Genomic DNA, 14,827 nt, shown 5'->3' on the forward strand with positions numbered 1-14,827 from the left:
GGCGACCTCGCCAACAGCTAATACAGCAACTTTTGCTCCATTGCCCATCTTGAGGTCCATCTCGCCTCTCTCAAGTCTCCTAAGCCTTGCCAGAACCTGCAACGAATTGCATATATGATAAGCACTACCGGTATCCAATACCCATGTGTTATCATAAGAGTCTGACAAATGGAGACTGATCATGAATGTACCTGAAGCTTCATCAAGCTTTTGTTTCGCCCTTTCTGCAAGGTACTCTTTGCAGTTTCTCTTCCAGTGCCCATCTTTACCATAGTGGAAGCACTGGCCTTTGTCCTTTGTTGGGTCTTTCTTAGCAACCTTTGCTTTACCATGTTTGCCCTTGCCCTTTCCCTTCTTAAGGGACCTTTCTGCTTTCCTTTTCTTTCTGGTCTCACCAGTGTAGAGAACTGGCTTCTCTTTCTTAATAGTACTCTCTGCCTCCCTCAACATATTGAGGAGCTCTGGGAGAGTCACCTCAAGCTTGTTCATATTAAAGTTCATTATGAACTGTGAAAAGGAATCTGGTAGGGACTGAAGCACAATGTCCACACACAAGTTATCCTCTAGGACCATTCCTAGACCTGTGAGTTTCTCTATCCACTCAATCATCTTTAGGACATGGTTCTGAACCGGTGTCCCCTCAGTCATCCTAGCGCGGAAAAGGCTCTTGGATATCTCATATCGTTGAGTCCTTCCCTGTTCCTCAAACAATTTACGGACATGTAGGAGAATGGATCTGGCATCCATCTTTTCATGTTGTCTCTGTAACTCTGGAGTCATAGAGCCCAACATATAGCACTGAGCAAGAGTGGAGTCATCAATGTACTTCACGTAGCGAGCGATCTCATCCTCGCTTGCCCCTTCTTCGGGCGTAGGCATCATTGTATCAAGGACGTACACGATTTTCTCCGCTGTGAGAACAATTCTCAAGTTACGGAGCCAATCCGTATAATTTGGACCAGTGAGGCGGTTGACATCAAGTATGCCACGTAAGGGATTTGAAAACGACATTTTTTGAAAATAAAGATGTAGCAAAAATGAATAACATGCAGATTTTGCAAGAAATAAACTATCAAGATATGGACTTCTATCTTAATATGCTCCCACTATTTTACTAACGAGTCACGCGACACCCTCAGCACGTGAAACGGAAGTCTCCGGCAGACTTCTAGTGGGGATCAGGATCCAATCAGCGTCTTAGTGTAACCTCGAGGGACTCGACCAATCACACTAAGCCTAAAAGGTAGACAACTCTTGCCGATCACAACTCCTTGTGATTCCCGTCCTGTTCGGCCTCCGAATCACCATGGCCTCGAGGGACTCGACCAACCATGATGCTCGGTTAAGTCAACACCTTCGTTACAAGATGAGTCTGATTTGATGATATACCCTCGAGGGACTCGACCAAGCATATCATGCCCTCAGGTCACCGGTGACATCTCTATGTCGTAAGCAAGATAGCGAATCGCGATATAGGTGAGTCTCGAGGGACTCGACCAACTCAACCTACACCGGGATTCGGTTCCTACTCATAACGATGGAAGGCCACGTGGGTCAATCTAATTGCCTCACGTTTACCGACTTAATTTTATCGAGAGATGTTTCTATGATTTGGTCTCCTAATATGACATGTCACACATATACATATTTAATATATATCTACATCGCATGCAAATATATATACATATCTAGTATGTGTATAAGCAATCACACCAGATGATCATGGACCACAACCTAATATGATTAGGCCCGAGCCAGTAGGCCTAATCACTCACATCAAGATCTATGTGTGCAACGGTGCATCTCCATGCCTTGTGATCGTCCATCTCGTCCTCGTCGGTTCCGTCGACATCTTGATGCATCTCCATGCATCACGATCGTCCGTCTCGTGGGTCCCGCTATGGCATCCACGCTCCCGCTGCGCCTCCTCATGTGATTACAACTTAATCATAGGCACGCAGGCCCGACAATAAACGAGAAATATAATGGAGGTTCGCAGACCTCAATAATAATAATCACAAGTACACACATCACACGGTCCATGATCATCCGTCCACACATCATACATCACATGTATAAATAATCATCATCATGTAGGACTACTAGATAATAATAAAAATAATAATCAACTAAACCTTTTAATTAATTAATATTTTCTGAAATCAGGGATATATAGGGAATTTCTCAATTCCTAAGGGTATTTTCGTAATTTGGACAAAAGACAGAAACTGGAATTTCTCAAATTCCGAGGGGGCAAAACTGTCTTTTTGCCCAGAAAACCCTAATGCCCTTCTCCCCCTTGCTGCTGCGCCGCCGCCGCCGCCACCCTGCTGGCGGCGGCCTGTGCGGCGAGGGCGAGGGCACTGCCCTCGCCTGCAGGTGGCACGCCCGCTGGGGTCGCTGCCGCTGCAGGTGGGCGCCCCCGCGGGCGCCGCCGCCTTCGCGGGCGGTTCTGCCCGCGAGTCAGCGCCCGCAGGTGGTGCTGTCTCGCTGGCGGCCGCCCCTGCGGGGTTTTTGCCCGTGGGAGCAGCGGCCACAGGCGCCGCTGCCCTACGGTGCCTCAGCCCGCGCTGCTGCCCCGCGGCGCCTCTGCCCGCGGGCTCAGTGGCCGCAGGCGCTTCTACCGAGCGGGCTGCCAGCCCCGCCGGCCGCAAGCCTGCTGCAAGCAGACCGCCGGCCGGCTGCTGCAGGCACAGCGCTTGCGCATGCGCCGGCGCTGTGCTGCCTGGCTGCGGCTGCGGTTGGCTGCAGGCATGCAGATCGAGGGCAGCAACTGTTGCTCCCCTTCCTTGCTTTTTGCGTCAACGATTTTGACGTCAATATTCTTCCTAAACACAACACACGCAGTTCAAAACCAATCATTCGCACGAACAACCTGGCTCTGATACCACTGTTGGGAAATCATAGGGGGCGACATCATATGCGCAGCGGAAGAACAAGAAAACAAAAATCCCCGATTCCCAAAAAGATGTTCATCGTCGTGCGAAGATTGGTGCGCAAAATCCGCAAAAAACACAAAACTGCGTATAGAGATTGTGTTACCTAGGGAGATCGTATATCCCTGTTTCCTTGCAGATCCTTAGGAGAGGGTGAAGGAGGTCAAGCGTCCTCCTCTCTAGCGGTGATCCACACAGCAGGGTTGCGACGACGCTCCTCAAAACTCCAGGCCTACTCTGAGGGGGAGAGGGAGAGGAGAATAGGAAGGGCAAGCAAAGACTCTAGCCTATGAGGCTGTGAATCCCTCCTATTTATAGAGATCCCGTGTCAAAACCCTAATGGGTCCTTTCCCTAGTGGGTATTGGATCTGCATCCAATAAGACAAGGGCTCCGTCGGATATCTCATATCCGAACCTCTACTCATCGCAATGCCTACCATATGTGTGTGACCCTCTAGGCCCAATATCGAGCTGGCCGTGAGTCATACCTGTCAGAACTCCTTCTAACTCAGTGAATTATTATCTCTGTAATAATTCACTCGACTCATCGACTACGGAAGTACTAGGCCACTACGCCGTAGTCCCCAGACGATACAGGGGAATCCAATCCATTGGACCTGTCTGTCCTCAGTTACCATGTACCTATAGTCCCTCATCCATCTAATATCCCAGAGACCGTATATCGAGCATGGTGTTGTCAGACCCATACGGTTTCTACTCGAGTCTCGCTCTAATCGGATTCTCCCGGAGAACTCTTTCTCTCTCAACCCGAATGACCCTGGCCAGGGATTTGTCTGAGCAAGAACACATGGGATATTCCTCTCATGATACCGAGAGTGGATGATCCTCTATCGACACTCAATAGCCCTCGTAAGGTCGACTACCACTCCCAATGACCAGCTGTACTAGATCTGGGAACAGCCAAACCTATAAGTCTGGTATCAAAGAGTGGAGCACTCATACAGGACATCCTTGGTGTCTCAAGTCTAAGAACCAGATACACCACTAGGACTACGGAATCGTTGTCTGACAATAAGGCATCATCACATCCTTCCAATCAACCATGAGTGTAGTTCTCCCACCCGAGATGCTCCACCTGAGCCTCGGAATCTAGGGCCCAATTGTACTCCTAGGTCACCTCAGCCTTCATTGTTGTCTTCGCCACCTCCTCTCATTTCCTTAAGAAGGCAGTATCGACCTTGAGCTCGTGATCCACCTTGTTGAGCTTGGTTTGAATTTGGGCTGACTCTTCCTTCGTCAACGATTGTGTGGTGATAACATTGTCCTGCTCCTTAAGGGCTGCCACCTCTTGAAGAAGTCTGCCCATGGCAGTCATTGAGTCTCAAGCTTGATCCAAGATAGATATTATGAGCAATTAATGTTATATCCATCGACCACAAGTCAGAACAAATGATAAAGGATGAGGTGGTTTGAGGAATGCATATATCTACCATGACAAGTTGTTTGTGGTCGTTAGTGAGGAGGTCCATGGTGAGTCCTAAATAGAGACCCTTGCTAGGGCTAGGTGAGAAAGGGATTGATTCTAGGAGGTGGCCTCACTTGAAACCTCTCATGGCCGACAAACATTAGTCATGTGCTAGACAGGGGTGCATATCCACCCATCGTCATTTAGTGACCAGCCCACCACCAATGCAAAATAATAGGGAGATTGCCAAATTGGTAAGAAATCCAGAATTGTTATAATCAATGGGCCACCATGAGTTGTCGGGGTTATCTCTCCTAACTCTCCAAAAGACATCTAGGAGGATGGGATAAACTACTACTCTTAAAGGGGCTCTTATCACTGAGCCTCATGCTAGCTCCCTGAGGAAGTTGAATTCAATCTCTAAGAAGCTCCCCCAACTTAGCATGCCTTGTCTTCATGCCTCCTCTAGCTATGTGACAATGACAATAGTGGTGGCAAGCACTTCTACTTTGCTTGAGAGCCTAATAGCCCCTTGCCCTCATTCACTGGTTGATAATGCTCCTTGTCGACCTCTTTTTTTCTATGCACCTATAAAGTTTTGCCTTAGTGGATGATTTACTAGATGCATGCTCCTTAGCATTAGGTGACAATTCTAGGAATTCTATCTTGAATATCTATATCAACAAAATAAAGGAGAGGGTTAGATAGCCTGACCAACAACTTAAAAGCTACACCCCCAATTACTTACCCTAAGGAGCCAAACTTAATCTTGTATCAATGAGCCATTGTTCACTCATATGGAAGATGGCGATGGACTTGGATAGGGCTAGAGATAGTTAGTAAAATTGCCTCTTTTTTGACCCATGCATCCTTGGGACGATGTTGAAAATTTTATGGGTAGACCAATTCAGGTTGATTGGCCACTTATTCCTTGAAGAAATAAAAAAGTATCTCTTCTTCCAACCCTTGCACAAGGTCGAATCTCTAACAACCATACAATCAAGCTTAGCTAAGAGGAAATAAGACAACCCCTTTAAACATGGACTATAGTAGGCTAATAGGAGGGTCAATGTTAGGGTAATGTGTATCCTTGTGTATTCACTAACAAATGTTGCAAGAAAGCACCAAGCTTGTGCAAAGCATATGATGTGATGCATAGGGTTGATTACCCAACTGAGCAGGCACTAGCTTGAACTCGATCGGAATATGATAGAAGCCCTCAAAGAATCTCTAAGTCGGAGGTCGACATCACCGAGTTTGAATCGTAGGGTGGAGCCAAAGCACATGATGTATTCTCCCCCGAAGGGGTAGCCTACATTAGCACGATCGACTCGGCTTCATCTAAGGATAAATTTTCTATCACCAATATCAAGGGTGGTGATAGAATTGATAACTGAGTCGAAGTTGTTGAAACAAGATAAGGATAATATCTTATACCTTGAATATATTGAAGAAGAACATTCAAGTCGATTATTTAGAAGTGTTTGAGTTAAAAGGTAAAAGTGAAGAGTAGTAGTGGCCAAATACCATTATTTATTGGATCCAAGGTTGACAATTCCAATACTTGTCCACTTGTTTGTCTCTCGAAGTGCAACAATGGTAGTGGTGTGTGTGGTGTCATTGCAAGCACTATGGGACATGTGGTGTGATCCGCTCAGCATAGTGGTCATTTGGATCATCATGAAGATTACATTGAATATATCACAATCTTCATCAGGGGCACAAGGCATGTGATAAACGTGCTATGTCAATTTGTCAATGGGTGGGTATGACACATGCCCAACTGTCATATCATGTCGAATCCACTCAAATTTTCTCACTAGTAGCTTCCTACAACTTAGACCTGAAACAATTGATTTATGAAGCAATTTGTTCGATGAGTGACACATGGAGATGATTACCTAATCTTGAGTTTATAACTAAGTGGTGATGGTTTTGACAAAATCTCATGCCCTCTATTATTGACCAATTATGTAATAAACGAGCATAATGGCTCCGAGTGATCATTATAAAAAAGGAGCCCCTAAGTACATTCTAGGAAAATTAGCTTTCAATTTGACTTGTCTGACTAGCTACTAACTTGACCTTCAGAAGGGTATTTGTTGAGAGCATCCTTGACATAATTTGGAGGATTCAGTACTAATCCAATGATGCAAAATGTTAAAAGATTGGATTGTAGAAGAACCAGTTGGATCTGACTCAACTCTTGAATCGGACAACCATAATATGCTCTAACAACTAATATAGAATTTGAAAGTTAAGCCATATATACTAGAATACAAAAGATGGATAAGTACTACTACTGATGTAATTCAGATTATTTATTGTTTTATGGGATTTTGAATAATTCTTTGAATTTATATGAAATTTTAGATAGAAATTATTCTTAAAGCATATAAAATTATATTTATAATCCTCTAAATTAGCAATTACAATTGATGGCCTTTTAATTTTTTCTTATATTTCTAACAACACTTGTTGTATTTATGAAAATTTATGACAGTAACTAACATATTTAAGATATTTTTGTAAATGACAAGAAATCACAACCCGCACATGTAGTATTACAATTTGTTCTTACTATATATGATTGCATGTTAGGTTTCAACAAGATTCACACCGGTTTTTAATTACTTTTAACATTGGAAATCAGGAGAAGTTTTAATTACTACTTTCCAAATTCTTTTACTGTTGTTCATATCACATGACATTTCGCGTTGCATGTCATCTAGCCCTAGAAAAATAGATGGATTAATTTATATCTTATATGGTCAATCTTAATCATCAACTCATCGCGATGAAATTGATCCGATCCAACGTTATCACATTCGGAGGTAGGGAAGGGATTCACCTTGGAGATATAAAAGAGTCAAAGTAGAAAGGTTCTACTTTGTCACGACCCGATGATGAGCTAACTGACCTGCCTGACCAACAACTCCATTTTGGTCCTGCAACCATGGACCAAAATGCTTAAGCGGGCGTTAACGTAGTACACTCATCAGACCCTTATAAGCTAATCATACACATTCCCCACTTCCGATGTGGGACTAATGGGATATTACATTATCCTCAACTCAATTAGCTTGACGTCCTCGTCAAGGTCGAACATAACCCAGAATTGAACCCTAGCATAGTGCATGTGAGGATTAACTCAGTGGTTAACATTGGAAATCAGGAGAAGTTTTAATTACTACTTTCCAAATTCTTTTACTGTTGTTCATATCACATGACATTTTGTGTTGCATGTCATCTAGCCCTAGAAAAATAGATAGATTAATTTATATCTTATATGGTCAATCTTAATCATCAACTCATCGCGATGAAATAATTACTACTTTCCAAATTCTTTTACTGTTGTTCATATCACATGACATTTTGTGTTGCATGTCATCTAGCCCTAGAAAAATAGATAGATTAATTTATATCTTATATGGTCAATCTTAATCATTAACTCATCGCGATGAAATTGATCCGATCCAACGTTCTGCCTGACCAACAACTCCATTTTGGTTCTGCAACCATGGACCAAAATGCTTAAGCGGGCGTTAACGTAGTACACTCATCAGGCCCTTATAAGCTAATCATACACATTCCCCACTTCCGATGTGGGACTAATGGGATATTACATTATCCTCAACTCAATTAGCTTGACGTCCTCGTCAAGGTCGAACATAACCCAGAATTGAACCCTAGCATAGTGCATGTGAGGATTAACTCAGTGGTGGCTCCACGCCGTGATGATACCAAATGCTAGGTCGAGCCCTCTCACCTTGCCCAAATGCTAGGTCGGCTCTGATACCAAATATCACGACCCGAGTCTGATGAGCTAACTGGCCAACAATTCCATTTTGGTCCTGCAACCACGGACCAAAATGCTTAAGCGGGCGTTAACGTAGTATACTCATCAGGCCCTTATAAGCTAATCATACACATTCCCCACTTCCGATGTGGGACTAATGGGATATTACATACTTGGACTATTTAGACAACCTAGTCGAGGTGGAAATTCTCTGAGACTCGAAAAGGTTTGGTCATCTTGATCTCAGTTCAAATATTTTATGTAAAACCTTGACCAGGGGTACATCCACAAAGACTTTGACGATTCAACATCATAGAACTTACCTAGAGAAGTTCCCTTAGTGTTTTAATAAGAAATAAACTAGTTAGTTAGATGCTACTTAATTGATAAGTCATTGTTATCGAATTGATCGATTGACTATGGGTGTAGATCTTCTCTTTATCTTTTACAAGAAATTCTCTAGATCGTGAAAACCCTTATCATCTCTACCTACCGAAATGACACTATTAGAGATATATATGAATGGAAAGCAGCGAGCTTCTTGCACTATAGAAGCTGACGAAGGAAGGAAATGATTGTGAACTTGATATACAAATTATTCAGTGGCAAGACCTAAGACACAAATTTTCCATATACAATGCATGAAAAGCGCATGAAAACAAAGTTTATAATGTATTACATATTTTCTCTATTGACGATGACTTTTGTCCCCATGCAAAGTGGACTTACACTAACAGATTAGCGCTAGAAGGAGGGTCGTCCGAATGTCAAGCGATCAGCAGACCCACTCTAACGAACCCACAGCAGTGACCCACTCACAGTGGAGTCATGGTCGTGCGGCCACATCAAGGCCTCCAGGGCCCGCGCCGCCTCCCTGGCAGAGGATTCCACGGGAGATGTCGGAGGACGTCCCCCCTCGGCTACACAGGAAGGGGAAGAAGGAGAGAGAAAAGAGGACGACATCTCAACTGACCTTAACAGGAAAGAGCTACGAGGAAAGGGAGGACAACCTAGGAAGCGGGGAAGAAAACTGGAAAGGGGACGGTAAGACCTGAAGAAGGAGACTCAGCGGCAAAAGATAAAAGCGAAGCCGGGCATCCACTATTTAAAGGAGATCTCCTGCTAGAACCAGCGCCCCTTCGCCTCCCGAGAAAGGGTGGCAGCCCACCCGCGCACGTGCGTAACCGTCACGTCACGTCAAAAATGCCAAAAGATTCCCTGCCTTAATGAAAGCCTAACGTGGCAACCCCGTTGAAGCGGCAACACCCTAACACCTTGATCTCGACGCCCAAAAGCGTGTAGCAAAAGCAACCAGCTCCCCCTCAGAAAGGAAATCAAACACAATAGTTTTCGACCCCCGCTACCACAGAGTCGGCAAGGAGGAAAAGCAGCACACGTTGCTTCTCGGGCCTACCTGCCTGCGTCATGCTCCTCAGCTCCGCGCTCCCGAGACAATACCTGCGTGGTCTGCCCGCTTGCGTCGTGCTCCTCGGTCGCGTACTGCCCGAGACCACACCTGTGCGACCTGCCCGCATGCGTCGTGCTCCTTGGCCGCGTGCTACCCGAGACCACACCTGCATGGCCTACCTGCCTGCGTTGTGCTCCTCGGCTCCGTGCTCCTGAGACCACACTTGCGCAGCCTGCCCGCTTGCGTTGTGCTCCTCGGCTCCGCGGTTCCGAGACCACACCTGCACGGCCTGCCCGCCTGCATCGTGGTTCTCAGCCTCATGTTGCCCGAGGCCACACCTGCGCGGCCAGCCCACCTAAAGTCATGGTCCTCGAAACCGCATCCGCGCGGCCAGCCCACCTAAAGTCAGAAGCCATACATCGGACTCCATTTCGCATAACAACCGAGGCATAGCTCCTTTCGGGGGGGAATATGATAAGGGAAAAAATGGCAACTATTGGGAAATCATGGGGGTGACATCACATACACAGCGGAAGAACAAGAAAACAAAATCCCCGATTCCCAAAAAGATGTTCGTCGTCGTACGAAGATTGGTACGCAAAATCCGCGAAACTTAAAACTGCGTATAAAGTAGGTTGTGTTACCTAGGGAGATCGTATATCCCTATTTCCTTGCAGATGCTTAGAAGAGGGTAAAGGAGGTCAAGTATCCTCCTCTCTAGCGGTGATCCACACAGCAAGGTTGCGACGACGCTCCTAAAAAACTCCAGGCCTGATCTGAGGTGGAGAGGAAGAGGAGAATAGGAAAGGCAAGCAAAGGCTCTAGCCTATGAGGCTCTGAATCCCTCCTATTTATAGAGGTCCCCTGTCAAACCCTAATGGGTCCTCCCCTAGTGGGTATTGGATCTGCATCCAATAAGACAAGGGCTCCGTCGGATATCTTATATCCGAACCTCTACTCATCGCAATACCTACCATATGTGTGTGACCCTCTAGGCCCAATATCGAGCTGGTCATGAGTCATACTTATCAGAACTCCTTCTAACTCAGTGAATTATTATCTCTGTAATAATTCACTTGACTCATCGACTACGGAAGTACTAGGCCACTACGCCGTAGTCCCCAGACGATACAGGGAAATCCAATCCATTGGACCTGTCTGTCCTCAGTTACCATGTACCTATAGTCCCTCATCCATCTAATATCCCAGAGACCGTATATTGAGCATGGTGCTGTTAGACTCATACGGTTTCTACTCGAGTCTCGCTCTAATCGGATTCTCCTGGAGAACTCTTTCTCTCTCAACCCGAATGACCCTGGTCAGGGATTTGTCTGAACAAGAACACATGAGATATTCCTCTCATGACGCCGAGAGGATGATCCTCTATCGAAACTCAATAGCCCTCGTAAGGTCGACTACCACTCCCAATGACCAGCTGTACTAGATCTGGGACAGTCAAACCTATAAGTCTGGTATCAAAGATTGGAGCACTCATATAGGACATTCTTGGTGTCTCAAGTCTAAGGACCAGATACACCACTATGACTACGGAATCACTGTCTGATAATAAGGCATCATCAACCATCCAGCATTCCGTAAGCGGATCAATCAGTGAACTCATTCTCCAATGAGCACCTGTACTGTATCCCTAGTGTCCCTACACGAGCAGCTATGAGACCAGCTGCATCCATCATATGGACGGGTATATAGCACACCAGTCTATCCGGTTATCACGATATCCCTCTCGAGTAACCTATGACCGGGATTATTTAGGATATGTGTTTAAAGGTGAATCAATCTCATTATCGTGATCTCATCACGATCCGATTCCCATCGTACAAATCCAAGGATATCACAATATATATATGCACATATGCAATAGTTATAAAGTGATATACGTCAAAATATAATAAACAAAAAGATTCTGTATCAAGTCACACGTGCCATCACTCACGTGATTGGCTTACTGGGCACCTATGACTAGCAGCAACATGATGCGCCATGACATCAGCCATGCTTGGACGACACACAGCCTGAGGAAGTGGGCTTTAACGTCGACTCGACATGCGCCAATGTCAACCGCTCTCAGCCAACGATCCCATCGTTGTCTGACCTGGCATGCTTGACCGAGGCAGAGGAACACGATGACCGAGGTTCGCCCATACCCTACGACAGTTCGGTTCTCCATGCAACGCCAACGACCATATCAGACGCCATCAGAGGTACGATCCTGCCCCCATCGACAAGCCTGTCAGGTAACCTTAAACTTACCTATAAATACCCCCGAGTCCCAAAAGGAGAAAGGGGGGAACCAACACACACGAAGCTCTCTTCATTCGAAATCCTCTCCACATCCATTAACTTGATCGTCGGAGGAGTCGGGCCGAACCGCCGACCCGACCAGTGTGCAGGTACAAGGACGGGGTCGCTTCCTCCCGGTGATGCGGCAAAGCTGTCCTCCCGACAAGACATCCTGACCAAACCTCCATAACAGACCGCCAGGGCAATCTCGAAGAACGCCGTACAAGATCCCCGTCATTCGGACCCCCAACCAAGCCGCGACGACCCCGAGGCCACGACATAAAGTTGTTTACACTAACAGATGGTATCTCTCTCTATCTATGCAGTCTAAGACAGTTCGGCTTCTTCGATTCTTCCTAATCACATATTATACCAAAGAACAGCTTTTAACTAAGCACAATGTCATGGCCATTGATACACAGTTCATATCTCATCAAGGACAATAGGCGATATAGTGGAAGGAAGATATCGTCATCAATACTCTTTCTCAATTAATGTTTGCACTTACACTTCCTGTCGCACTGCGATCCACAGCATTGAACACCCCCGTAACACACGCTCGGCTATTCAAAAGGTGACAAGAATACTAGTTTGGCAATGGCCTAATGTATCCCAAACGGAATCAAGAATTCGGTATAATTCCAGCACAAATTCCCTGTCGTCCCGTGCACCAGAGGATGCTGACATTGGTCTTTGACTTGGAAACACCCGATGTATCGAATGTTCCACGCATTTAGGTCAACATTATTAGGAATTCACTTGTGCATGGGCCACAAATAGTCAACAACTCGCCAACTTGGCTTCTTGACGCCAAACTGATGCATCCAGCGTCGACTTTTCTCTCGGCCTACGTGGCCGAGTGAGCGGCGGCGGGCACGCTCATTATTTGGAATCTTCACGGCCGTGTGCTAATCGTGGTTTAATACTGTGAATCAAATCAACTGGACAGGCATTTGAACAATATGAGGAAAATGATTGTTTAGTGACTCGATTAATTGGTGTTTGGAAATATATAATGAAATATATAGCCATGAATAATGTACACAATTGACCAACCTTTCAACTCGTTGATCTCTCACCACGTCCGTTTATAAATACCCATCATGCATCCCGTCTCCCTCCCATAACCAGATCGTCGTCTACACTCAAACCTCAACCAGCCTTCTCCCTTGAACCTCTTCTGTTGCACCACGTAAGAATGACAATGAGGTTCTTCTTCGTCGTGGCATGCGCCATGGCCTTGACCACATCTCTTGCCCTCCCCGATTCCTCTGCGGAATCGGACGAGCGCTCGACAGCAGCAGCAACACCGCCTTTATTGTCCCGGGGGATCTACTCCTTGTTCCCGCAGTACCATCCGAGAGGCTCGATGACCTGCGACAATGTCCCTCGGGTTTGTCGCGCCAGCGGCAGCCCCGGCCCCGACTGCTGCAGGAAACAGTGCGTGAACGTGATGACCGACAACCAGAACTGCGGGCAGTGCGGGAAGAAGTGCTGGTTCGGCCAAGCGTGCTGCGGCGGCAGGTGCGTCAACGTGATGTATGACCCCAAGAACTGCGGTGGCTGCAACAAGAGGTGCACGAAGGGTTGCTTCTGCCAGTTCGGGATGTGTAGCTATGCTTAGAGCATGATTCATTCATCACTGTGACACTTATACACATGCATTCCTACTTTCTTGTCGTGTTGCATCCAGAATTATAAGCGAAGGAAATAAATACGAATACCGTGCTGATGTAATGGTAAAGTTCGACATGATGATGTTGGAATTGAACTTATTCATCCTTCCAATGAATCGCATTTTTTTAGCTCTTTGGGGGCTATAGATACCCAACTTTAGGTATGACTAGAGTGCATCCATCTTAAGCTTTTATAGTGTTGAAATCTTCTTCTACAGCCTTTAGTTCCTTTCACCTTCTTGATTTTTTAAATTGATTTACTAAGTTTAGAAGGTGTAAGATTCTTGAGAGTATTAAGTGTAAGGTTCTCTTCTAAACCTTAAAATAAAAAAAATATAAAGGATCATTAATTATCACCAATTGGAATAAATATCTATAATGAAAGCCGATTGCCTCAAGAGAGTAATAATCGAGAGTCGACATACGTCAAGAAGATTGAACCACTATAAAATTGATTTAATATTCGTACCTATTTCTTAGTTGAATTAATATTCAATACTTATCTTTTTTCTTGATCAAAATTCCAAAGTTTCCTGAGCTTGCATTAGTACTAATTCACCCCCTCTTAGTGTCACACTATCATATTGATCCTAATAGTATAGAGGCAAGTTGAGTTGGCAAAAGGGTTGATGTACTATCTGATATATACCAGTTTGATACAAGCAAATATATATCGATCTAATATAGACGATATCTACTGGTCCAAAAAATGACCAATATATGGATTGCCCCATATTAAGTGGGCATTGAGCGCTTCGCACTAAGCGAAAAAATCAAAATTTGACCATTATCAACTAGTACGTACTACCCATATTAAGCAAAGATACGAGCTTTTTACCAAGTGAAAAAATTGAAATTTTATCATTACTGATCTAAACCCATCGATAATAGTCAAATTTTGATTGATATGGATTAATATGATTCATCCTAGTCAAATGGTCAATTTTACCATTGGACCACTTTGAAACTTGATTTAAACCCACTTTCACCCTCTCTCCCTCTCACAGCTTCCAAACTATCTTTCTCACTTATTCACTTCCTTCTTCTCACATCTTATCACTCCCTTTCTCAACCAAGGGTTACCTTGCGTGATTAGTGCTTCTATTGGGTGATTAGTTTCAATAATTTGAATTTAGGCAGAATTCATGTAATTATTCTTCTTTTAGTTAGCTTTTGACATGATTTGCACCTTATTAGCTTCATATTAGCTGCTTTATATTAATTAATGATGTTTAATTTCATTTTATATTTAATTAGGCACTATTAGGATAAATCTCTTAC

General features: G+C 44.8%; 1 protein-coding gene across 1 annotated transcript; it reads left to right on the forward strand.

Moving 5' to 3' along the window:
* Positions 1–13,104: 13,104 nt before the first annotated feature.
* LOC135673979 (stigma-specific STIG1-like protein 1) lies at positions 13,105–13,494 on the forward strand. The gene has a single exon (XM_065183385.1). The coding sequence runs from the start codon at positions 13,105–13,107 to the stop codon at positions 13,492–13,494; it is 390 nt and encodes a 129-aa protein (XP_065039457.1).
* The last annotated feature ends 1,333 nt before the right edge of the window (positions 13,495–14,827 follow it).

The sequence above is a fragment of the Musa acuminata genome, chromosome BXJ1-5 (assembly GCF_036884655.1).
Source record: "Musa acuminata AAA Group cultivar baxijiao chromosome BXJ1-5, Cavendish_Baxijiao_AAA, whole genome shotgun sequence".
Taxonomy (NCBI): Eukaryota; Viridiplantae; Streptophyta; class Magnoliopsida; order Zingiberales; family Musaceae; genus Musa; species Musa acuminata.

Excerpts from the sequence above, each read along its gene's own strand:
- LOC135673979 (XM_065183385.1), top strand. The coding sequence starts at position 13,105 with ATGGCCTTGACCACATCTCTTGCCCTCCCCGATTCCTCTGCGGAATCG.